Raw genomic sequence first — 27,012 nt, forward strand, 5'->3', positions numbered from 1 at the left:
ACGAAAAAGAACACGGTGAAGGAGATTCCTTAACAGGACAAATAACGTAGCAATCTGTATCGGCCAATGGCACCGTCTTCAACTCGACCTTGTGCTGTGGCTTTTGAAGCCGTTCTTTGTTACCCTGGGTGGTAGCAGGCTGGGCAAGGGACTACCTATTGCCGTAACTTTCTCTGGCGAATATCAGCACTGCTGCCTGGTTACGCAGGTTCCGCCACCTGGCGTCCGCCGCTCTCGGCTCCCTGAAACCTCCTCCAGTCCCAGGCGGCCACCGTTCCACGCTGGGACGGTGGCATCAAGTACGTGCGCTTCGCCGACGTCCAAGACGCGCTGCTCGCATTCATGACGACCGAGCGCCTGATCAACGTCAGCAACGATGCCATCTCGATTCAGGGGTACTTCGACGGTGACAGCGAGCTGGCGACCGCCAACCCCGAGTTGGTGAAGGGCTTCGCATCGTTCGCGGTGCAGGAGGGTGGTGCCAGGCTGCTGAACCTCGTCCGGTACTTACTGGTCGAGAGGCTGCTTCCGGTCTCCTCGGCCAAACTGGCCGACATCTACAACGTCACGGGCAACGAGGCATTCGGCGTCCGTGTTGCTGCCTGCAGGTCCGCGTTGCCCTCTTTAATGTCTCCTACAGAATGTAATTTTAAGGCGAATGTGTTTCATGCCGGCCCCCACGGAAAATCGGTGCGTTGTATACGTGCAGGCAACGACAATATAATACGGGATATGATAGCGCGTGCCAAGCTGCCTTCTTGCGTTCTTTACTGAAAGAAGCTCCTTTTCTCCAAACCTGCCATATTGCGCATGTGCGTCCTTCCTTGCTCGTGTGTCTGCCCGTACGCCCATTTCTTGCCGGCGTGCTGTCGGAAACGCGATGATTGCGGAAGATAACGCAAGGAGAGCGCTGTCCTTTTGTATGTACTACATACGTTTATACGTACACCCGTGAGCAAAAGTATACCGATCACAGGGTTGCTGAAAAAACTGAATTTCTTCGTAATTAACAAACACAAACTGAAATTGACGAGTTCACTGAACAGTTCCCAATGCCAAGTTAGGACTGCAGTCCTCAATTTCAAGTTGCGTTCACAGGCCGAGGAAAAAATCAGCTTTATCGCGCAACCCCTCGTACGTATACTTTTGCTCACGGGTGTACATACATACATTTTGTATGTACATGCAAGTATATGTAAGTCCATTGTCACACGTCAGAACGGCCTGAACAGACGTTAAGCCGCGGTTTCTCTTCCGCAGCTTAAGCTAGTGAGGATTACACTGTGGGACTCTTTTTCAGGAGCGCTCTCACCTGTGACCGCTTTGTCTCCGTATAACTTTTAGAGCGCCTCTCTTAGGCCCCCGTTCCTGCGGCGAGCGTCGGCGTCCCTCGTAACTTAGCCAACAGCGAAGGATGAAAGACGGCGATAGCGAAGAGAGCACGAGGAGGAAAGCAGAGGAGGAGGGTATGGCGAAAGCGTTAGACGCAAAGCCGCGCCAGAAGGGCTCTGCGGCGACGATGGTAACGAGATGGCGCCAGAGCAGCGCGCGTCGTCTATTTAGCGATGACGCCACCAGTACCATATATGGAAACAAAGCGCTGCATGAGCGGAGGTCTACGACGGCTGCTGTGAACCCGCCCACGCATCAAACACGATCTCCCGATTAGCGAGTCAGTCGCGCCACACTTCGCTCCGTTTGCAACGTGCCGCACGAGGCAGATTGTCCGCGCCAGCCAATATATCGCGAAATGAAAACATTTATAGAGCTGCACTGAAATTTCGCATTAGGGAGTATCGTAATCATCGGTGAATTCTTCCTTCATTGCCGCAAAGTTTTCCGCGAGGATTGAGATCACAGGAAGGGTGAAAGAGTGACGGAGTCGTTGGAAATCTTAGCACCTACCCGACGGCGATAGCTAAAACGCTAATCACGCCACGTTTTTTGTTCTCTTTCCGGAGTCACGATCATGTCGTGTTGCCTGTGATCACACGTTGTCACAATAGTTGCGTGCACGTGCAGCTGTCGTGCACCCCAGGCACTTGTCCCCCCCCCCCCCCCCCCAGCTCTCCCGCCCCGCGGTCAAGTGCATGTCCCCGCCCCCCCCCCCCCCAAAAAAAAAAAAAAATCCTACTTACACTACTGTCTACCACCTGGGGTTCTGTCTACTGTCTACTGTAGACCTTAAGTTAGTTCACTGCGTCGCTATATGCATGGTGAGGGGGAACAAACGGCTGTAAATGGTAAATTTCTCAAGACAAGAAACGTGCAGCGAAAACGACCGGACACGCAAAAGCTTTGAAATAGCTTTAAAAAATTAAATTATGGGGTTTTACGTGCCAAAACCACGATATAATTGAGGCACGCCGTAGTGGGGGACTCCGGAAATTTGTACTACCTGGGGTTTTTTAACGTGCACCTAAATCTAAGTACACCGGTGTTTTCTTTGAAATATCTTGAAAATTTTAAACCCGCTTGCGATTCATTGTCGTAAGCGCGACAGCTATGCTATCCTCAAAAATGTGAAGGTGTTCATGAACCACACGAGGGCTGAGGCCTGCCACGTTCAGCGCATGTCATATTCTACTGGTCCTCTCGTAGCATTATACAAGAGTGGATTTGGTCATCTAGTATCTTCGGGGGGCTAGGAGACCATGTTAACCTGGGTTTTTTCCGGTTATCTTGCCTTGTTCATGTTCTCTCCTGCGGTGGCCATCTCCCAGAGCTAGCACGTAACGAAATCATGCGACCAGGGCTCGTATAGAACAGTGTGTGTCTGCATTCGTTAAATGTTTTGGTTTAGAGTGCGTATTTGCGTGTCGGGACCTTCTCGTTCTATGGGGCTTCTTGAGCCACTTACAATTATGCATCGAAACCAACTCGCCCATTTTTATATCCTGGTACAGTCGGCACCCGTTAATCCCAACTCGGTGAAATAAACTTTTTGCTAAATTTGAACGCAATGGAAATCCCTGGCGGAAACCCATACGTTGCTATGGAAGGAACACTCGTTTAATTCGCACTCGAAAGCGTGCGGTTTCGGTTCATTCGACCTCCACAAGCCTCCACCGGCGTCCCCTCACGCTCACAATGCTCACTAGCTTATAAACAAAAGAGATTCGAGAAACTGTGCCAGTGCTCCGCTACGTGTGAAGCTATGCTTTTTATTTAGATTTTGCTTTCTCTTTAGATGGCCGACGCTTTTTTCGTCCCGTGAAGCCATCTATTTCTGCTTGTTTCGTGTCCTGTCACGCTAAAGTACCGCTTAATCGTGTGGCGCTCTCCGTCTCGTGCTGGTTTATTGGCGCTTCAAAAGCAAAAGAAAAAATACATTACAGGCTACTTCAAGCAATAAAAAGAAGACATTTGAATTCGCTCAATTGCAGGCGTTTGCTAATTCAACCTTTCGGATAATTCGACCAAATATTGTAGTCATAAAGGGTTGTATTAACGGGAGTCGGCTGGGCTGGACATTATCTTCCGTAAAGAGGGCTTCTTCTTGCGAGGTGCGGAGGGCGAGTGGGCAGAGCCAAATCGTTACCGCCGGTGCGTCAGCGTGACGGCATGCATTTCTGAGTATCTTTTTCGTATTTGGGCTGCTAGCTGTGGCGCCGTAAATGTTACCGAAACCAGCTAAGCTCAGTCTTTTGTAGAATGCGACCTAGTCCACCTTTAGGGTAAAAAATAATTCTTGGCCATGAGTAAAATTCACGACGCCACAGCAAGTTGGTGTGCAAAGGCAGTGTTGCCAGCCGTCTTTCATTTTTGCGCCTTGTCTAGTTTGTCTGGGCTCCTCTCAGCGTGACAGTGATATTGCTGGTACTTTAAAAGCTTAATTTACTGATACAGCTGAAAACTGATTTATGTGCCAATAATTTGTTGTTATTTTGAAGTGTTTATGACCCTATTGCTGGGGTCAAGATATTGTCATTTTATTTTGACGAGCAGTTTGTAAAATGCTTTCTAAGAAGGAGCGTTTTTTAAATGTTTTTTAATTCATCATCATCAGCAGCAGCGTATATTTATGTGCACTGCAGGACGAAGGCGTCTCGCTGCGATCTCCAATTACCCCTGTCATGTTATAGCTGATTACAACTTGCGCCTGCAAATTTCCTAACTTCATCACCCCATCTGGTTTTCTGCCGACCTCGACTGCGCTTCCCTTCTCTTTGTATCTATTCTGTAACCCTAATGGTCCACCAGTTATCCATCCTACGCATTACATGGCCTACCTAGCTCCATTTCTTCCTCTTAATGTCAATTAGAATATCGGCTATCCCCGTTTGTTCTCTCATCCACACAGCTCTCTTCCTGTCTCTTAACGTTAGGCCCAACATTTTTCTTTCCATCACTCTTTGTGCGGTCCTTAACTTGTTCTCGAGCTTCTTTGTTAACCTCCAAGTTTCTGCCCCATATGTTAGCACCGGTAGAATGCAATTATTGAACACTTTTCTTTTCAACCACAGTGGTAAGCTCCCAGTCCGGATTTGGCAATGCCTACAGTATATGCACTGCAACCCAATTTTATTCTTCTCTAAATTTCTTTCTCAGGATCAGGGTCCCCTGAAAGTCAGACCTAGATACACGTACTCCTTTAGAGGCTCTAGTGGCTGACTGGCGATCCTGAATTCTTGTTCCCTTGCCAGGCTATTGAACATTGTTTGTCGTCTCCATAATAATCTTCAACCCCACTCTTATACTTTCTCGTTTAAGGTCCTCAATCATTTGTTGTAATTCGTCTCCATTGTTGCTGAATGGGACAATGTCATCTGCAAACCAAAGGTTGCTGAGATATTCGCCGTTGATTCTCACTCCTAAGCCTTCCCAGTCCTAAGAGCTTGAATACCTCTGTTCTAAGGCATGCAGTGGAAATAACATTGGAGAGATTGGTGTCTCCGTGCCTGACTCATTCTTGATAGGTAACTTTACTTTCTAGGGCTATTGCCTCTTCAGTGCTGAGCTTTTTGTGAGGGGGAGGATAAATCCTGCGCTTGAGTCGCTGGATCTCGAGTCGGTCGCAGTAATTTGATGGCAGGGGCACAAAGGTAAACGGTGGGGATTGATCACACGATTGGTTTTGCCCCGCTCGGTTAATTAGCGCTCGAGCTAAGGCGTTCGCCCTTTCGTTTCCCTCCAGTCCCGCGTGGCCCGGCGTCCACGTGGTTTGATGGGATTCTTGCAGCCTCGGGCCTAGAATCTTAGCCGCCAGCACCGGTGTTCGTCCGTTGGTAAAGTTGCGGCAGGCCTGTTGCGAGTCGGTAACGACATGAACTTCCCTGCCCACCCTGTCATGGTGCTTTATTACTAGCGCCGCGGCTATGGTCTCAGCCGCAGCTGGGGTCTCTGCCCTGACGGAGGCCGCGAGGGTCAAGGAGTTGTCTCTCCCGTTCACGGCGGCTATGTAGTGTTGTAGTGTTGGTTCCCCTTCGTATTTTAGGAGGCAGGGTCGTATGGGGTCGCTACCCAGGTATCTGCTTTTTACGGTGTCAATCAAATCCTGGTCATTCCCGGGGAATTTGTGAACGATTTCTTGAAGCGTCCGACTGGTTGTCGATTTGGCCTTGTCGGGCTCCCTCAGGCAACGCAGGATGGCCCACGTCTTCGCCGTGCTCAAGGTACCCTTGAGCGAGGTGCAAAACTGGACGCAATTTTTATGCGTCAGCTCGGTCGCGTAATCCCTGGCTTCTTCTGTTATATGCGCGATTCGTAGACGGAGTTTCCGGTTTAACCGCTAATACCTCTTCTAATCATATAGTGAATAGCATTGGAGAGATTGTGTCTCCTTGCCTGACTCATTTCTTTGATAGTTAACTTTCTACTTTTCTTGTGGAGGACCAATGTAGCTGTGGAACTTTTGTAGATATTTCCCAAGATATTTACGTATGCCTCCTGTACTCCTTGATTACGCAATGCCTCTGTGACGGCTGGTATCTCTACTGAATCAAATACATTTTCATAATCTATGAAAGCCACATAGGGAGGTTTATTATACTGTGCAGATTTCTTGATTACCTGATTGATGACATGGATGTGATTCATTGTAGAATATCCCTTCCTGAAGCCATCCTGTTCTCTTGATTGATTGAAATCAATTGTTGCCCTGATTCTATTGGAAATTATCTTCGTGAATATTTTATACAATACTGAAAGCAAGCTAATGGGTCTATAATTATATAATTCTTTAACATCTCCATTCTTATGGATTAGTATAATGTTGGCATTCTTCCAGTTCTCCGGTACACTTGAAGTCATGAGGCACTGCGTATAAAGGGCCGCAAGCTTTTCAAGCATAATGTCTCCTCCATCTTTGATTAAATTGACTGTTATTCCATCTTCTTCTCCCGCGTTCCCCCAGGTCACACCTTGCAAGGCCCTTCTAACTTCATCGCTAGTTAAAGAAGGAGCCTATGTATCCTGTTCATCTCTACTTCGAATGAAAGCTTGGTTGCCCTGGGAACTGTGCAGGTCACCATAGAATTCTTCCGCTGCTTTTATTATATGTCATCGAAATTGCTGATGATATTACCCTGCTTACCTTTCAGTGCATACATCTTGTCTTGTCCTATGCCAAGTTTTCTTCTCACTGATTTCATGCTGCGTCCATATTTTCCTGCTTACTCAATCTTTTCCACGTTATAATTTAGGATATCCCTTACTTTCTTCTTGTTGATCTGTTTCGACAGCTCAGCGAATTCTATCTGATCTTTTGATTTGGAAATTTTCATACTTTGTCGTTTATTTATTATGTCTTTTGTTACTTGAGAGAGCTTTTCTACCGGTTGCCTTGGTGCCTTACCTCCCACTTCAATTGCTGCTTCTGAAATCAGCCTAGCTGCGGTTTCATTCATTACCTCTATTTTATCTTCGTCTTTCTCTTCTAAAGCGACATATTTGTTTCTAAGCACCAGCCTGAATTGGTCTGCTTTTACCCTTACTGCGTCTACTTTGGCCTGCTTCTTCTTGACTAATTTTACTATTTCTCTCTTCAAATTGAGAGAAATCCTAGACCTCACTAACCTATGGTCACTGCACTTAACCTTACCTAACACTTCTACATCCTGCGCTATGCCGGGATCGGCAGAGAGTATAAAATCTATTTCCTTCCTTGTTTCTCTATTAGGGTTTTCCAGGTCCACTTCCTGCTGTTGTATTTCTTGAAGAAGGTATTCATTATTCGTAGCCCATTCCGTTCCGCGAATTCTACCAACATCTCTTCTCTAGTGTTCCTAGAACCGATGCCGTAGTTTTCAATTGCTTCCTCACCAGCTTGCTTTTTTCCCACTTTTTCATTGAAGTCTCCTATGACTACAGTATACTGCGTTTTCACCTGTCTCGTTGCTAATTGAACATCTTCATAAAACTGTTCTATTTCGTCATCGTCGCGACTGGAGGTTGGGGCATAGGCTTGTACTACCTTTATTGCATACCTCCTATTCAGCTTTATTACCACGACTGCTACCCTCTCTTTAATGCTGTAGAATTGATCAATATTTCCTGCTATGTCCTTATGGATCATAAATCCTACGCCGTATTCTCTCTTATCTGGAAGACCTCTGTAACAGAGGACGTGGCCGTTAGTCAGCATTGTATAAGTCTCACCAGTTCTTCTAACCTCACTAAGACTAATAATATCCTAGGCAATGTCTGATAATTCCTCAAACAGCCCTGCTAAGCTAGCCTCCCTCCAGAGCATTCGCGTGTTGAACGTTGTCAGGTTCAGTTTCCAGTGGCGGCCTGTCCAGTGGCGGCCTGGTTTTTTAATTTATAGGTGTAAAATTGTGTGCTTTTTTATTAGCACCGTGTTGAAAATGTTATAACCCAGTGTGATGACCGTTGTGCAGTTTGGTGGTTAGGACGGGTTTTGACACATTGTCAGGCATTTAGTTGACTTTTTACAACCCGAACCCAAGTCAAGTCAATTATTTTAAGCATTTCTTTTGCACCCAACTCATACAACCACCATATAAAAACCATTTGAATGTTTTAATAAGTGAATTAATAAACCTCTGAACTTACTTTCTTTTTAGTGTCTCCTTGGATGGGCTGATTTTTGTCGACTGGTATTCAGCTTGTTTATATCAGAAATTTAGAAGTTATTTCTTTTTTTTTCTCAGATACTGTGTGGGGGGCTATTTCAAAGCGGGCATTTCAAGATAAATAAAAATAGATACTTCACAGTCACGTACAAAGCACACCAAGAACATCACACTTTTAAGGTGCATAACAGAATGTTATTAAATTTTGTTGCTTGGTAAAACTGTGGATGCGTAAAACAAACTGCAAAGTGGAGTCTTAACTTCATAATACAGAATAATGCAACTGAATTCGAAACTTCACTGTTAAATGTAATATTGTTAAATTGGTGAGTGAAATCATTCACGTAAACTGCCACAAAGTGTCTTACAGCAATTATTTTGTTGTGGACGAAACTACTGGCGTGCTCATTTGCATTATGTCGTTTTGAGCCTTTTGTGCGTCTGTCTTTGTGATTCAGTTTCAATCCTTAACCCCTGCAAACACTTTTCTAAACAACTTGATATTTTACCTTGTGCCTATGAAAAGCGACTCCTGTATTGACATGTATGCTGTCAGTGTGAAATAACTAAAATAGGTTAGTAAAAGAACTCCCTAATCCACGCACACGTGATTGTCTACGGTGAAGTTTAGCATATAAAAAATTGACTAGCCATACCGGCCCTACGAAAGTGGACGTCCAGCATAGCTGTGAGAAACCGCCATAACAACTGCTGAGAGGGCATATTATTTACAAATGCGAAAGTATTATATGACCCATCGAGCGAAAAGTGCGGCGTTAACAACCGCTGGTACCAAAAGCCATGTGACCAAGTGGGGACGTCACGTTTGATTTGATGACGTAGCGGGACGACGTCATCACGTCAAACGTTGCGTTGCGTGATATAACCGCATCGTCATGTGATGTCACTTGACGAAATGTGATGACTCTTGTGGAAGCAGCGCACTGTGCGCTTCCTGCTTCTTTGCACTGTCTCTGGGATCATGCACCCACATTAATTTTTTTTCTTTTTCTTTTTTTTTTGTGAGCACGCCACCCCGAAAAATCCCGACCAACTAGAGGCTGACATCTTCGCCGTAAAAATTGTGCAGAAACCATCGACGATGATTGTCAGAGTAAGCGAATAGCGTAACGCTTCTAGAAAGCTATTAGCTTTGATAAAGAAATGATGCGCTCGTAGGCGTATACATTTGTTGCAGTAAGGATATTTAGGAAGATGCGCGTGTTGTTTCATTGCGTTATTCCGTTTAGAACAGTGCCGCCAAGTATAACATGTGTAGTTGTAGTATAGGCGGCTATACAGGCAAGCCAATCCGTCATACGTGTATTGTATCCAGTGGGGCGAGCGCCGCCGAGAAAGGCGACTGCCAACCTCCTTTCCCTCCGCCTCCACGGGCAGAGAGGGCAGCGGGAGGAGAGGAGGTTTGTCCTTCCCGAACGCTCCTTCGCAGCACGTAAACCTATAAAAATTTTGTACAAACGCCCCTCAGCTCTCGCGCGATACCACGTGCGTCTCAAATTGCAGCCCCAACGAGACGTACGCGCTGGAAAGCGTCCGCACGCGCCGCATCGCGCCGGGGCACGTACGGCGTCAGGCGCGGAGACTGCGTCGCGTGTGGACGCGTTGCGGCGTGGACACCTACCACTGCTAGGTTTTTTAGGCCCGCGCCGGAAGCTGCCCCCACGTCGCCCGCGCAACGCTCCTCACGTGACCACAGAACGCCTATGACGTGACCACGGCGAATCAGCGTGACTTCCGGAACGACTCATCGCGCGGCGTGCAAGTATTGTCTAGTACACTCCAGTGCAAGCAAGCCCGTGCAAGCTGCGTGCTTTGTGTTCGTCGTTCCGCGCGTTTGGTAGGCCGCGACGAAACGCGCAGGGACGCGCTGCAACTCGTGCATCGTTTGGGTGCGCGCCCCTCTTCCTCTATCGGACGCGACGTGACGTCGAGTGAGCGCGGCGCGTGCGGACGCTTTCCAACGCGTACGTCTGGTTGGGTCTAGTAGAGGCGTCCGGCGGCGAAAGCGCCTCGTAACACGGTGCCGCAAGAGCACGTGACCTTTGCGTCGGCTGCGAAAGTGCCACCGACGACAACCACGAAACTGGGTTAAAGGGTCAAAGAAAGCCAGTTGGTCTAAAAAAAAAAAAAACTGAGACGAGCCTGTCGGTCACGTGCGCAGGCGAGAGGTGGTTGGCCTGACGCCGCGCGCCTGGGCCGACCTGATCTTTCGCAACCTGCTGGGCCTGAAGTACGACACGGTGGACGCCCTGGCTCGTGACGTGGTCAACTCGGCGTTCGACCAGCTCGCCGGCTGGGTGGCGGACGCGGAGACGGCGGAGGGCGCCAAGCAGCGACTGCAGAGGACCCGCTTGCTCCTGGGCCGCGCCGCCGCCAAGGAGAGCCTCAAGGCGCGCTACAGTCACGTCAAGGCGCCCAGCGACGGCGCGCCCTTCATCGTGTGGCTTCTCCAGACGCTGCAGGTGGGCCGCAAGCGCCTCGCCGAGGCGTTGCGCAAGGGGAGCGCCGCGCCGTATCTGGATGCCGACGACCCGGAGCTCCAGGTAATGATCCACAGCCTCACGATGGCGTTTCCTACGAAAATCTCCGCGTGGCGGGGTCTGCTGGCGCTAGTGGTCTACGAGGACTATAGTGGATTAAAGTGGATTAACGTGGAATAAGGTGAAGGTTTAATTTAAGGTGATAACTTGGACAAGTCCGCATGCTATCACCTTCAAATCACGTAAGACTACTGTCAACTTTTTGCTTTCCAGCGTTCTGAAAAACACTCTTTCTTGTAAAACACTGAAATATACAGCGCGTAATATTTAGCGCCGAAAAAGCGCCTGTGCGCAATGGGGAGTGGACGGGAGCTGCCTGGATGTTTTGTGGTGGAGTAAGTGTGTGCATGTAGGCTTTTTTTTTTTTTGGGGGGGGGGGGTGTCTTTTTTATTGCGATAGCAATTATATGGACACTTCAACCGGATTTCTGCCGTCGTCGTCGCCGTCGCCGTCGCCGTGAGGTTCCCTATAGATAAAATCTTCGCCGCGCGCCGTATGCCCGAGCGGAATCGTCCGAGGACGCGCGCTATCACGGAGAGCGAACGCACTCAATCTCCCACGCGCAAGCAAGGAAGCGGGAAGCCAGCGCCGGAGGGAGCGGGGGGGGGGGGGGGGGGGCGCACTTCTACTCTGCCAACAACCGCGCTCGTCGCTCGTCCGCACCGTCGCTTATCTCCACACGGCTCTGACCTTTATGCGCCGTGCATTCGCCGCTCAGTTTCCGTTGAAGCGATAAACCGCACACACCTTCGCCCGTTGCTGCGGCGTATGCGCTTGCTGCCGGCGTTCAGTCGTTGTCTGCAGTCATTCAGTGTGATCTATTCATGTTTGTTTGTGCGCGCTCACACCACGCTTGTTCATTCAGTTAGTAATAGTCGGGCCACATTTTCTAACGCACGCTACACATGCAATGCTGCCCAGGTCGGCAGTGCAGCGCTACAGGTGTGTCCCTTCGCACGCGCTGCCCACGGGAAGCGCTTTTCATCAACACCATCGTTTCACACGCGCCTTCTCGTGGTCATCGAGTCTCTCTTCATGTCGGTATACTTACGCCGCAGCACACCTGCTTACTTAATCAGCTCATGTTTACTACAAATCATATTGCTACCAAAGCCGCTCACCTTACTTCATGACATTGCTGTGTTGCTATCGCATTCATTGCTTCGCCCTTAGGGCGAAACTGTGACATTTATTATTACCCTCAGGGCCGGAGGCAATAAAGAGGGGAGTGGGTTACAGCAAATGAACATAAAAACAATAATAAAAAAGCAGTTAGAACGTTCAAGTACAAAGTCTTCTGATTATACAGTTTTAGCTAGGGTAAAATCGTCGTAAGAAATTGGGAGCAAAGTACGATAGTAAAATGGTAAATACGAAATGCACTTAGGTTACAAACATATAGTAGGAAAAATGCTGCGATTATACAATGTTAGCTAAAGCCGCTCGAAACCTTTGGTTATCGTGAATGTATACGATTTCAGCGGAAAGGTGGTTCCATTCCGTGGATGACCGAAGGAAAAATGATTGCAAAAAAGTTTTAGTGTGACATGATTCGAGACCAACCTTAAAACGATAGTCGATTCAAGGCGATATGTATTGTGGCTTAAAAATGAAATCATTGCGGAGTGTTGAATGATAGTATAGCTTGTGAAAAAGAACTAGGCGTGCGATTTTGCGATTAAGGCTATTGGAGAGTTTCTGGCTAATTATTGAGAAATCGGCCCCAGTATCTACTAACGCATTTACTGGGTGTCCATCTACGAAAACAGCGAGGTCGGCACTTACGACTTCCCTTGGGGTCGGCAGAGGCATATTGTCCGATTGCACAGATAGTGTTGGGGGTGTTGAAGCATTTCGACGGTCGGCAACCTCTCCCCCAAAGGTCGCTTCTGTTAGTTTCCCCGACGAGGGCTAGGGGACCTGCCGCCCCTGACTACATCGGCGTAACTGCGACCTTGCGGTGAAGAGGCTGGTGCAGGTGACGGAGAGCGGGTTCGATGAGTGAATGGATGTCCTTGTCTAGCAACATCGTCACTGTAGCGCCTGTTTTTTCGAAGCGAACTCGAGGAAAGGTGGGTGGAAAGCTCTGGTATCCGGAGTCACGATACGGGCAAAAACGGTAAACGTGGCCGGCTTCTCCACAATGGAAGCACAAAGGACAGGCGGTCGACGGTGCGCCACATTTCCGTCCTGCGAACAAATGGTCGACTTGTGGGCGTCCTCTGCGGCCAAGCTGCAGTCGCCTGCGGAGGAAAGTAGGCCGATGTTTCCACAGGTACACTAGCTTGCGTGGTCAGTGGCTGCGCGTTGTACGGCGGGGATGGCGGTTCGTTGAAAAGACGAGCCATTGGTGATGAGTTGTAGGCTGCCGCTGGAGGAGGACGACGACCTGCCTATGCGTAGCTCAGAGACCGTTGGTCCGGTAGGGATTCGGGCAACGAGAATGCCTGCCTGATTTCTTGTCGCACTACCTCTGCTACAGAAGCCGCGACTGACTCCTGCGGGGTCACAAGGAGGTTGCGAATCTCTTCACGAACAACCTCCCGGATGAGCTCACGAAGCTCATTGCCGGCAGCCAGAGCAGAAACGTTGCTCGAGGCGTTGCTTGGGCGATCGAAGGGTCAGCAACGTTGTTGCAGTGCTCGTTCGATGGACGTAGCTTCCGAGATGAATTCCGCAACGGTTGTCGGCGGGTTGCGAAGAAGACCGGCGAAAAGTTGTTCCTTGACGCCTCGCATCAGATGGCGGATTTTCTTTGCTTCCGGCATCTCTAGGTCAGCGCGGCGGAACAGGCGGGTCATTATCTGAAGTGAAGGCGCGAAAACGACGACGGACGAAGAGAGAGCACATACACACACACAGGGCGCCCTGTGTGTGTATGTGTGCTCTCTCTTCGTCCGTCGTCGTTTTCGCGCCTTCACTTCAGATCATGCTTAACCAACACGCCCAACTATCCATCCTAAAGGCGGCTCATGTCCTCCGCAAACATGGCGACGCTCTCATTCGGTTTCTGGATGCCCGACTCGACTAGTTGGTGGACAGAATCGCGACGATCGTTGTTTGCGAAGGTGGTGGAAAGCTGCTGTCGAAACTCATTCGAGGAAGTCAGTGTGGCTTCCCGGTTCTCGTACCACGTACGAGCGCTGTCCGCCAGAGCGAAGTAGACGCGTGAGAGTTTTTCTTCTGCAGTCGTCCGATTCACATTGGCGACTCGCTCGTATTGCGCGAGCCAATCTTCGACGTCCTCGTAAACATCACCATGGAATGTCTCGGGAGTCTGAGGATGCTGCAGAGTCACCTGAGAAGGTCCTGCGGTTGCCATCTCGTTAGGTAGAGGTCCGGTTGGTGGGGGGTTCTCCAAGAAGATTACCTCCGGGCTGAGGCCCCGCAGTCAGCGACTGTAGCGGTGGACAGGAGTGTCCACTGTAGGAACTGATTGCGGGTTTGAGCTGGGCGTTGCACTCCGCACAGGAGTTCCGGGCATCAGGGAGTACCCAGCACCTCCACCAGTGTCGCAAGATGCGAAGAACGGCACACAGAATGACGGTGGTGCGACAACAAACACAGGCTCTATATTCAAGGCCCAACAATAAGTGTCCGCGCCAACTTTATCTTCCTCGGAGAGAGAGATGCTTGCGCTCGTGCCCCTCCCTTCATTGTCTTCTTTAGTCGGGACAATATTTTCAAAGTTAGGCCCAAGTTAAATCAAACACCCCGTAGCACACTAATAAATATACAAAATGATGCGCTATAGAAAAATATGCTTCTCCGCACAAGAACCCATATTGCAGAGAAGCCAGCTTTGAGTCAACTTCCAGCCGACATTTTTGTAATTTCCTACACTTCTGCTCTCTACCTCTCTTTGAGAGAGAGAGAGACAAAACTTTGTTTGTCCTTGCTGGGATCAAGGGCGATTGAAGCTTTAATGATAAGTTTTTTTGATAAGATCATTTGATATAGCACATATAAACGCATGCACGCACCCTTTGGAATTATTCTTGCGATAGCAATTATATGGACACTTCAACCGGATTTCTGCCGTCGGCGTCGCCGTGAGGTTCCCTATAGATAAACTCTTCGCCGCGCGCCATATGCCCGAGCGGAAGCGTGCGAGGACGCGCGCTATCACGGAGAGCGAACGCACTCAATCTCCCACGCGCAAGCAAGGAAGTGGGCAGCCAGCGCCGGAGGGAGCGGGGGGGGGGGGGGGGGAGCGCATTTCTACTCTGCCAACAACCGCGCTCGTCGCTCCGCCCGCACCTTCTCTTATATCCCCACGGCTCTGACCTTTATGCGCCGTGCATTCGCCGCTCAGTTTCCGTTGAAGCGATAGACCGCACGTACCTTCGCCGCTGCGGCGTATGCGCTTGCTGCCAGCGTTTTGACAGTCGTTGTCTGCAGTCATTCAGTGTGATCTATTCATGTTTGTTTCTGCGCGCTCACACCACGCTTGTTCGTTCAGTTAGTAATAGTCGGGCCACATTTTCCAACGCACGCTACACATGCAATGCTGCCCGGATCGGCAGTGCAACGCTACAGGTGTGTCCCTTCGCACGCCCTGCCCACGGGAAGCGCTTCTCATCAACACCGCCGTTTCACACACGCCTTCTCGTGGTTATCGAGTCTCTCTTCATGTCGGTCTACTTACGCCGCAGCACACCTGCTTACTTAATCAGCTCATGTTTACTACAATTCATATTGCTACCAAAGCCGCTCACCTTACTTCGTATGACATTGCTGTGTTGCTATCGCATTCATTGCTTCGCCCTTAGGGCGAAACTGTGACATTTTTTCTTTGTGTGTGTATTCTAGCCCTTAAGATTTTAGCGATGATAAATATAATACATGGATTTGCCTTAACTTCGTCCTTTCTGCTTCAAATGCACCGATCCTCAATGATTGTACGAATTCGCAGAAGCTTATACTGCCTTCTTGTGTCTTAAACAAATTTCATTTCTCAAAAGTTTATAAAGCGTTATAAAAAAATGTGGTTGATCCCTCTTATATAGGAATCGGTATAGAACACGAAAGTGAAACGTGTCTTCACAGAAGTAGTGTAATGTTTATTGCACATTGATATATAATGTCTATTGGTGTTTTGTGGCTAAAGCGCCCTTAGGCGTTGATGCACCCACGCTGACGCCTGGTGGCACGTCTCCTCCATCACGACTACCAACGTCGATGACCATGAGCAACCGTCGTGCATATGGAAGCTGCACTACGCTGCACACGCTAGCACAACGCGAAAGACGAAGCACGTAACTGACACACTAATACAACGCGCAAGACAAAGCACGTAACTGAATCGTCACCGAGTCAAATCAGCGCGTACAGCGCGTCGTAATTGCAGCCTCCGCGATCAACTTCAGAAACATTTTCAGAGCTAATTGCGGAGGCCACGCTCCGCTGTGCTGAGTACGGTGAACGCCACCTAGGTGGCGTTGGTAGTGCTTCTTGATGCCAGCGTCCCTTCGAATGCTGACATCGAGGCGACGTAGTGCTGAGACCACCGAAGCGTTCACTGTCGGTGCGCGTTAGTGTCATAATGCAGTACTTCTCTTTTCTGCTCGTAGGTGGCGGCACCGCCCTGAGCAAGAGCGCGGGTACACGGAGGAGTGTTAGATATATAAGGCGCGTCTGTGTAGCTCTCTGCAAATGCGTTTGTGGCGCAATGGGTTAAACGCTCGGCGATCTATCGTCGCGGACCGAGAGGTCGTGGGTTCGATTTCCAAATTTTGCATGTTTGTGGAACTTTTTCTTCTGGTTTCTTTCTTTGTATTATGTTCTATGACGTATTTCCGTGACGGAAATACGTCAGTGAAGTCTTGGTGGACCCCGGCATAAAACACTTTCGTGTTAAAAAAAGTCGCAGTTTTGCCCGAAAGGCGAAGCATCGATTGCGATAGCCAACTAGCGGACAGCTATACAAAGTAAGGATAGTAGTTTTATCGGCCGTATAAACTTGTAAACATAGGCATACTAACTAATTTAACAAGCATGGTATCACAAGTGAACATGAACGCATCTCACTCGATGGCCGCGGAAACTCGGTGTCAAAACGCGGCTGGAGCGAGTCAGCGCAGCAGCAGCGAGCGAGCGATTTGAGCTTCGTGCCGGCGCTTGCATCAACGCGATCTTAGCCCCGAAAGCACAGGCAGGGCGGTCTCTTCCCCCGCTGCAGATGGCTTTCAAGATGCAGCCGCGCGGGCGGGCGCTCGCGGCTGGCAAAGATGATGAATAAACGTGTAGTGAGCAGATGGTTGTTGTCGTCCTATGGTGGGAGGCCTTCTTTTGTGCAGGAAGCTTTGGACCAGCGCAAGCCACCAGCTTGCGCTGGTCATTCGGGTGGCTGCTGGTCAGCTGGTGCTCCCACTGCTCGATGGTAGTTTGGGAGTTGGGTGGAAGGGGTATGGCGTGCGGGCATTCCCACATCATATGGGATAGTGTACACGGTGTTGTGCAGAGTTTGCATTGACGTTCGTATTGTGTAGGGAATGTGGAGCGTAGGAGTGTTCCGTGGGGACATGTGTTAGTCTGCAGTTGCTCGAGTGTAACTGTTTCTCCTCGTGTAAGGGTGAGCTGTGGTAACGGGTATCGTCAGTGGTTTAGACGGTAGTGACCTACCATGTTTATGCAGCGCTGTAGTACCGGCTCTAATGTATCCGCTGGGACGCGGTCAGCCCGATGTAAGTGCTCGCGGGTCAAGGCGCGGGCCTGCATGTTGCCCTGCAGGGATGCGTGTCCTGGGGTCCAAACCAGGTGTATGTCTGGGATGACTCACAAGCTACCTGCCGACACTTCCAACAAAAATATAGAATAACCTTAGCCATGTGAATTTTCTTGAAAGGCAATACAGATGCAGCCAAGTTTCCAGAAGTTACTGTGCAGTGATCTTTGTTCAAAGCGGTGTTTATAACGGCGAAGAAAAGCATCGAGTAATGTGCGTGTATGTCTAAGAAAAGATGCTGTGCCAAAAGAAAGACAAGGGCGAGAGCAAAAATGTGCGCTTGTCCGTGTCGATACCCTCTCGTCCTTTTATTTGGCGTAGTATCTTGTCTTAAGCATTATGAAGCAATCAAGAAAAAGCCCAAGAACAGGTTTGATTTAACATATGTCTATTGCATTTTACCTACACCAACCCTGTTTCTTTACGAACGTGTAGCTTATGTGTACTGTGCATATGTTTTTACCAACTCGGACAGAAAGGTATCTTTTACTATGCTAGTACAAACACGACCCTTCTCACTGCGGTGGCTTCTTGGCTCTCGCGTTCCGCTAGTTCCGCTATATACTGAGCTTCGCTGATGCTGGGCCCAGGGGAAGACACTCCCGATACAGGGCCAGTGAAAAACTGAAGAATCGTCTGTAGGTGATTCCCTAACATCAACGTCCTAAGTGGTCATCGCTATCGAGCCATAGACGCGCCGTTTCAATTATTCGACCAAGATATGGTGTACTTCCTCGGCGGCCTTCACTCGTTTGCCCTTTAGGCTTGAACGACTAATTGTAATGGACGCAAGCAAATGTTCACTTTCCTTGAAATTGGGGCCAAATCTGTGATGTAATTTAATACAAAACTGCATAATACTCAGCTCCAAAAATACTGTCCATGTGTCATGATCGTAAAAAAAAAAAAACGTGTGAGTCACGTGCGTATATATCAAACACATATATAGATCCGTGCATCGTCCCTTTTCATGCGCTATTAAGTATAAGACATGGAATACCAACTCGCCCAATCTTACGCTCTTTCAAGAAACATAAGCGTTTAACGGCCGAAAACTCCTGTCTATATCACAGAAGTCATAGACTGCACCATGAGGACTATTACTGCACTAAGCAAAAGAAAAATTCAGCACCGATTACTTACATGAATGTCGTTTAAAAGCGCTTCCAAGAGAGAGTAAGATCTCGAGACCGAGATAGAGCAACTTACTGTAAGAAAAAGATGCTCAGACATCGGACTTCGAGAGGTGTGCGCAAATCTGCAAGCCTGCCAGGGTCAGATGATCGAGGCATAACCGCAGGACGCTGATTGTGGCAAGAAGGTAACCCATGTACATGTTTTCATACATTTGGACACTGCAGTTACCGCCAAAATTACGTGCTCAAAGCTGCGTCCCCTGTTATAGCTTGTTTCCTGATAAATATTACTGGTCACATCTAATTGGATACTGAAAAAGGTAACAGAAGTACAGGGATCGTTACACGGTAAAAAAAAGTAATCGTTAAATTATAATATTATCAAAAACGTATTTGATTACTAGTAATTAATACATGTAATTCGTTACGTACAAGTGTGTCACGAGTACAACCATGAATTCACAAGTGTTCGTTAACTTCTTTATCGGTAACTTTAGCGCACATATTTGTAATCCGGTCACCCTCCGTTATTGCTGAGATAGGCCATTCAGCGTGACGAATGATACGAAAAGAATGGAAAATGATGAATGGCCAAAGAACCTGGCTCCAGCCCCGTGTACTAGGCAACATTCAATTTCATTTTGCGATTTTCTTTTATAAGATTATCATTATTGTCCCTGGGTATGCGCCACTCCTCAATGACAAAAAAAAATGTTTAAAATTTGTCCGGTGCTAGGCGGAATTGAACCCGCGTCGCGTATATTCAAACAAGCTTGAATACAGGGTGTTCATTTTTACGTATTACGCAATTTTTTTTTAGAAATCGCCTGTTACAGGTAGCATAATTCTTATCACTGAGCTGGGTTATTCTATCAGGCGGACATTAGTAGCACGAGAAATTGAAACACGTATTCAACTAATTAACAAAACTTCACTAATTAACTTCTTAGTTAATTACGACACATATTGCAATTTACGAATTGTATCCGGTGAGCTTGTCAGGCGTATCTACTCGGAATTAATTTCCAGAATGACACCAGTTTGAAGATATGCGCCATCAGACTCGCCGTAAAAATGCACTGTTATTCTACTTACTTTTTACCAAAATGATGTCTCATACATTGAAACACTAAAGTAACCGGAACGCCCATGCATTTCGTCCCACACTTTGGGAAATAATATGGTGTCGTCCTGAAATTCATTTCAAGTGGATGTGTCTTGCAAACTCGCCGGCTACGATTCGTAAATGTCAATATGTGTCGTAAAGTAATTAACTCAGAAGCTAATTAGCGATTTTTGTTAATTAGTTGAATATGTGTTTCGATTTCTCGTGCTACTAATGTCCGCCTCTTCGAATAACCCAGCTCAACGATAAGATTTATGCTACCTGCCACAGGCCATTTTTAAAAATTCCGTAAAGCTTAAAAATGAACACCCTGTATATCTAGACAGACGTGAACGCGGAGATTCGCGGCGGCACCACTAGATGACGCAGCGTGTCCAGAGAGATGCACGTCTGCGTACACGCCGCACACGTGACGCTTTTCGGCGGTGGGAATATGTTGTGTCCCTACATTGCTTCAGTGCTAATCCTATTAACATTGAAATTCATCGTGAGACGGGTTCTGACGGAATTGTTTTTCTTTTTACCTTTCGTCATTAACTCAAACGCCACCCTTATCGCCAAGATTGGCAATTCGAAGAGATGCATACTGAAATGATAGCGCGAAATGAAATAAATCGTTAGAGAATACGGGCCTGTCGTCGTAAAGATTTCAATTTAGATAGATATAAATATCGATAGATATGGATTTCCACATGATTTCTATTCTTTTCTGCATATTCATCATTGGCTTTCGCGCTGCCGTGCCTCCCTTGCCACCACGATTGGGAATTCACAGCGACAAATGTCTGAATGAAAAATATTGAAAAATTATGCGTTACAATAATACGGCCCAGGTTACGACTCGATGAGAAACGAAATCAGCCCTGTCGCCGCCATCGCTCCCTATGGCATGTCATGGCGTGTCATGGCGTGTCATAATTATACCGTGGATTTGGCACGTGACACACCAGAATTTTTAAGTTAAGGATTTTGGTGATGCTCTTTTCTGTGAAGTAGTCCTTTTCTGTGAAACAAAAGTCCTAAACATGCATGGCCTTCAGATGGTGATGGTGGCGCCGTCAAATAGAGTTTCCCGGGCAGCCTTTCGAAGAAGCTCTCCGCACGTAGTCAGGGGCGTACGCAGGAATTATTTTCTGAGGGTCCTTGCGGGGACAGCGGCGCCCATATTTATATATTCACTTAAAATTGCGCGTGAATCAAGCACATTCCTGACATATAATAGTGTAAACATATTATATAATTTGGCATATGCATATAATGACGCCTATGTAAGTTGTTATCAACAGTATATCGCCACAGCTAGAATTTCGGGGGGCGTGAGCACCCTCTAACCCTACCCTTGGTTAAGGCCCTGCCCGTGTAGTAACAGAAATGGTCGTACGGTAGAATCGCTCGTGAAGCAGGCCGGCAGCCAACCGTGATGACGGACAAATTCTTAGCGATGGCGGCTGACCCATTGCAAACTGCAGTTAAGAACGAAAATCTTTGCGAACTCAGTCCTGTATAGCTTTGAGCGCATCTTGAATCTGTATTGTTGTAGTCCGAAGCCATCTTTAAATGTGCGCTTACTCGGTGCGGTCCAGTCTTAACTTGAGTCGAGAGACGTCGACAAAGTGAGTCGCGTTTATCACATGAGGGTGGCCGAACATCAGGGCCCGAATTTGCAAAAGAGTTCTTACGCTACAACTTTTTTGTAAGAGCAGGTAACGACCAACCGTAGCGGGATGACCGTACGTTAGCAAACAGTTTTTATGAACAACAAATTTGTTAATTTGTTCACTGCATTTTAAGCATGAAATGCTTTTAGCTCCCGTTGTCGGCGACCTTCAAGTGACCTTGAGCCAAAAGTCGGAGTCGTTACCCGGGCACTTAAACGCGAACATCCGGGCACTCAAACGAGATCATCCGGGAAAAATATTGCTTCCGATTTCTTCCTAATGTTTGTTCGCAATATCACTCATGCTGTAACTTCTAGAACGCTGAAGTTTTATTTGTCATTTCCAATAGCGACGTTGAAAAGGCAGATAAACCCGCCGTGGTTGCTCAGTGGCTATGATGCTGGGCTGCTGAGCACGAGGTCGCGGGATCGAATCCCGGCCACGGCGGCCGCATTTCGATGGGGGCGAAATGTGAAAACACCCGTGTACTTAGGTGCACAAAAACCCCAGGTGGTCCAAATCTCCGGAGTCCCCCACTTACGGCGTGCCTCATAATCAGACCGTGGTTTTGGCACGTAAAACCCCATAATGTAATTTTTAAAGGCAGATAAAGAGTTTGCCTGTGCTCTTTTGAACGCCAGTGGTCCGTGAGTCGCGAGCTTTCCGCGACCTAGAAGTAGCGACAGACACTGAGCACGCTGCCTTTTTGGAAGAAGAAAAGCTGTTGAAGGCGGCGGCAGCAGCAAAAGACGCCATATGGTGGCCATTTCATGCTTACATCTACTCTCGATTACGGGAGCGCCAGCATTTCCCCCCTCTTTCCATGAGCTCGGGGTGCCCAGCCTGAGACACTCCATAGGTATGGAGGATGTACGCAGAAATGCCCGCATTCCTCTGTCAGACCTCCACGCGCTATTAAAGAGCGTATATAGTGCTTTTATTTTATTTTATTGTGGGTTGTTGCTTTTACTGAGGTGAGACCGTATGTAGCTGTATTATCGTATCGATGTCGATAATCGTGATAACAATTAATGATGATATGCCTTTTAATATAACCGCAATTGTACAGGTCCTCGATTCGTATCCCAAGGCGATCCTGGACCCAGTCCGGCTGGAGGTTCTGGTGACTCCAGCGATGCTGTTCCCGCCTTTTCTGGCGGAAGACGTGCCCAGCGCAGTCAACTACGGCGCCATCGGAAGCCTCGTGGGATCGCTGCTGGCGCAGTCGCTGGACCCGTCCGTCGGCGCGTACGACGTGCTGGGACGCAGGCTGGACGCAAGCTGGTATTCGGAGGAGAGCGTCAGCGCCCGCAAGGTCACCCTGGAGTGCGTCGGCGCAAAGAGTGCGCCACAAGAGAGCGGCTCGCTGTCCCATGACCAGACAAACGAGGTGCGCTGTGTGCCAAAGATGACGATGTTGCGCTGTACTCACTCTCTCACGAGTACGCCGACTCATAAACGCTTTACACTCACTTCACAGGCGTGTGAGAGAGCGTTAGTGAGTGACGAATGGTGTGAGCGGACGTAAATATAAACGGGAGCGAGTGACGGTGAGTGTTGGGCCACGTGAGCGTGAACGGGAGTGACTTTCGTTGGGTGTGAGTGCAGTTGTGTGTGTGAGTGAGCGCCGGTGGGCGGGACTTGACCTGAGCACGAGCGTGAGTGGCACGTGCCAGTAAGTGTGAGCAGAAGTGATTATGAACGCGAGTGAACGCGGGTGAGCATGACTATAGGCACGTGAGTGAGTTCCGGCGAGTGTAAGCGCACATGAGCACGGCTGAGCACATAGCCCACAAAATTAGTATAGAGTTAGTGTGAGTGAGCGTCTGCTCATTCTGCCTACCTATGCCTGAAACGGCCAATCAGAGCCACGAACGCTGTATGACGCGAACGGTGTTTAATACGCGTTCCTATGGATAAGGTAAATTGGCTCTGAAAATGCCTAAACATACTGGCTGTAGGCCCCTCAAGATATGCGCTCCATAAATTTATGAGACTGTGTGATGGACGTTGGTACTTGCGATACATGGGAAGATGAAAAGTTAGAACTGAAGAGCTGGTGTGATTGTTTACGGTGGCACACTGGCTTCACCAAAGCCCTTGGGTACAATGAGGGCCTGGAAAGAAAACATTGTCACCCTCCCGATAGTAGTAGGAAACTACGAAGTGAAATCCGTGCGGGTTTGTTGGAAAGGAAAACTGCACAGTTGGAAAAAAAAAGTTCGTCCTCGTCTGGGGATCGAACCCAGGACAAACGTTATTTCCGGGATGGTCTTTCTACCACCTTAACTAGCCAGGCGGCTAGCAGAAAGCATAGCGAGGCCAAATTAATCGACAACTCGAAGCATTGGGACATTTAACAAGGCAGATCCGTTCTGCGGAAATCCGCCCGCTTTCAAGAAATCCGCCCACGAGACAAGTTTCCCCTCTCGTGAATATATTTTTCCAATTTGGGGATTTCCGCAGAACTGATCTGCCACACTTGCTACTGTATACCGCTCATCTTGCCTTTAATGGCTGAAATGGTTCGCGCGGTTCGTAAGTGTTAATACGGCAAAAGTGGCTGCACTCCTGGCCAGAGTGGCATGCTTCGCAGTTGCCATGTCATGTATGCATGGCAGCGAATTCAATCCTGCACAGATCCAGGACCCTAACGTGGCGGATTGTGGCACGGAGCTGGTTCCTCCAAGGTTTGTTGGGCAGAAATGACGTATAGGCTGCGTAATATATACGCGTATATACCTAATTGTGGACGTCAGGTTTTTCAGCTATACAGACACCTCCCAGCGCCCTTGGCGGTGTATTTTTAAAGACCAACCGCTACGAAATTTCAGTTTGGTTAAATTTGTTATAAATGAATAGTATCCTGGCAAAGCCGCGAGGTTTGTAATTGTACTGTCTTCTTGTTGGCAGTCTTTAAACTAGCGCCCAAGCAGACGACGCGTACACCTAGTGATTGTCACGCAAGTCGCAGCACGCTGCCTCGGAGATTCCTCTGAGCGCTGCCTTATCCCATGCCGAGGAACCGTGCGTTCTACGTCATGCGTCACTTCTGACGAGGAGAAATGGCGGTGTTTCTTTTTCTTTTTTTTTCAGTTTTTAATAATTTTCAGCGCTTCCTTGATTTGCTGTTTTCCCGTTCTCAATGTCACATTGTATCGATAATTCGTTTCTGGCGGAGCATATATGCTCCCCTTGTTCTTGTATTAAAGCGAGTATACGCAATCATCATTTAAGTTCGGCTCAAGTAGTAAATAGTTCAAACAGTGCCGCTGTTCCCCGGCAGGTGCTGGCTAACACCTTGGGACTCCGCATGGCGCATGCCGCCTTCCTCGCTAAGCTGGACGTGAACAGCACCCGGAAGGCGACCGCCGGCGCCGAGTGGAGCGGGCCCTTCTACTCCGGCCGCGCCGATGACGTCAGGGGCCTGCAGCGGCTCTTCTTCGCCGCCCACTGTTTCCAGCTGTGCGGCGTGTCGCTGCCGCCAAGCGTCGCCACCTCCGGGCTGCCACTGCGCGACCGGTGCAACCTGCCGCTCATGAACTACGCCGAGTTCGGGCGCGCGTTCGACTGCCCCGCCGACAGCGCCATGGCTGCCGACGCGACCAACAGCTGCTTCCCGGAACTTTCGGCTCATTGACTTCGCTTCGTTCTTCTAGCTTAGTTAATTCGGTACTTTTTATTGTCGATATAATCGGGAGCTCTGCCCGGATTTCGGTACATTTTTCTTCTTATGTGTTTTTTTTTTTAATATAGCCCATTTTTATGCTCGTCAGTTGGAGCAATGCACGTTCGATTTAAGCAATCAGAGTGTTCTGAGGCCGTTAATTTCACTAACGTCGCTTCTGAGCTTATACTACTTACTTTACTGTTTTGTACTCGGCTATGAACACGCATATTGAACGAATTAGGTCTTGAAGGTTATCGCGTCTATATTAAACCAATCTCTCAGGCGCACGTCACACTTGCCCGACATTTATTTGATTGTCTTCTTTGGTCCTTTATCTGTACTGACTTTTCTTTGCAGGGGGAGGGACGTTTTTCATTCATGTGCCACAAATATCACTGATGCTATTTAATCGTTACTGATAGTTGGTAGTCATACAGGGCTAAGGTCAGTAAGGTCATCACCAATTGAACAATACATGGCTTGGCCTACAGGACCAAGTATTAAAAATAAACTGATTATTATCCATACTTAGTGCGTGCCACCTAGCTTTTATTTTAGTTTGTTCGTTTGTTTGTTTGTTGCCGCCACTGATTATTTTTTTTAATGGCGAAACTGCACCAGAGCTCTGGAATGCTACATTTGTGGCTCAACCTTTGCCACAGACAGTGTTTTCCTGTCAATAACATGTTTATGATCCTCGCGATCGTGGTCTCGAAGTATTGGCCGCGGGAACGCAGGTGCTCGCAAACCAGTGAGGTTGTAACTCCCATCCGCCACCACAGCCCTTTATTCTATCATTGTACCGTATTTCTTTCCTTTAATTTTTTACATTATGTGCAAATGAATAATTCTAAAGGGTGCGTGCATGCGTGTGTATGTGCGATATCAAATGAGTTAAACAGAGATACATCTCCAACTTATCATTAAAGCTTCTATCTCCCTTGACCCCAGCAAGGACAAACAAAGTTTTGTCTCTTTCTCTCTCTCAAAGAGAGGTAGAGAGCAGAAATATAGGAAATTACAAAAATGTCGGTCGGAAGTTGACTGAAAGCTGGCTTCTCTGCAATAAGGGTGCTTGTGCGGAGAAGCATATTTTTCTAAAGCGCATAATTTTGTGTATTTCTTGGTGTTCTACGGAGTGTTTCATTTAACTTGGGCCTAACTTTGAAAATATGAAAATGCTACGTAGCTGGACAAAACCAAGGTAATTGTGTCTGCCGTCGTTTGGAGATACTCAGATTATTTTTTGCATTCCGTGGAATTTTTGCGTCATAGAAGCCCACGAATACACGCAAAATTGCCGCGCGACTGGCCACTCGAGGCAGTTTGCGTGTATTCGCGGGCTTGTTTCACGCTCGGAAAAACACTTTTATGCAGCACGTATTGAGCAACAGAAAGCTGTATCGGGAGTTTCTCATGTTGCTCTACAATTTTCTCATTGGCAACTTACACATAATTTTTATATTTGAGAAGTTCATTAATTAATTAAGCCTAATTATGTAATTAGGCGGAATGCAAAAAATAATATCTCTCCAAGCGATGGCAGCCAACATTACCTTGGTTCTCTCCAGCTACGTAGCATTTGGATATTTTTAAGGTTTGGCCCAAGTTAAATGAAGCACCCTGTATATCATCTTCAGACCGAAGAAGGGTCAGTTGCATAATACCTTTTAAAAGTTGTTATCTCAGTCTTTTAGGAATGTGAAAAAATGCGTTAACTACTGCTCGGGTACATGCGCAAAGCATCACCTCCATATACCTGGATAAAGTGACCAACTATCAAGTTCGTTGAAGCACTATACTAACAAAAGCTTTCTCTCACTTTCATTACTTTAATGGACAGCTGTCGACCGTGCTGTGTAGCGTCAATTCCTCGAAAGCGAATTAAATAATTTCATTACATTCTAATGCGACCAGGGGTGGTATTCTGTAAGAGTCCACCTAGTGGACATGTCCATTTCGTCTACCGTTGAAGTTCTGATTGGCTGGGCTGGAGTGTGCTTCAGCAAGAGCCAGTCGCCACAGCCAACCGGCACTTCAGCAGCAGACGAAATGGACATGTCCACTCGGTGGACTTTTACAGAATACCTCCCCAGT

General features: G+C 48.0%; 1 protein-coding gene across 1 annotated transcript; it reads left to right on the forward strand.

Moving 5' to 3' along the window:
* Window positions 1-228: 228 nt before the first annotated feature.
* LOC119432451 (membrane metallo-endopeptidase-like 1) lies at window positions 229-25,435 on the forward strand. The gene is made up of 4 exons (XM_049658864.1): window positions 229-608; window positions 10,219-10,600; window positions 22,315-22,635; window positions 24,532-25,435. Exons 1-4 carry the CDS (start codon window positions 343-345, stop codon window positions 24,883-24,885), a joined length of 1,323 nt encoding a protein of 440 aa, XP_049514821.1. The 5' UTR covers window positions 229-342; the 3' UTR covers window positions 24,886-25,435.
* The last annotated feature ends 1,577 nt before the right edge of the window (window positions 25,436-27,012 follow it).

This window comes from Dermacentor silvarum, chromosome 11 (assembly GCF_013339745.2).
Source record: "Dermacentor silvarum isolate Dsil-2018 chromosome 11, BIME_Dsil_1.4, whole genome shotgun sequence".
NCBI lineage: Eukaryota > Metazoa > Arthropoda > Arachnida > Ixodida > Ixodidae > Dermacentor > Dermacentor silvarum.

Bases quoted from the DNA above. Each gene is read 5' to 3' on its own strand.
- LOC119432451 (XM_049658864.1), top strand. From the start codon at position 343: ATGACGACCGAGCGCCTGATCAACGTCAGCAACGATGCCATCTCGATT. The intron at 609-10,218 runs GTCCGCGTTGCC...TCACGTGCGCAG, and splicing joins GTCCGTGTTGCTGCCTGCAG to GCGAGAGGTGGTTGGCCTGA. The intron at 10,601-22,314 runs GTAATGATCCAC...GCAATTGTACAG, and splicing joins CCGACGACCCGGAGCTCCAG to GTCCTCGATTCGTATCCCAA.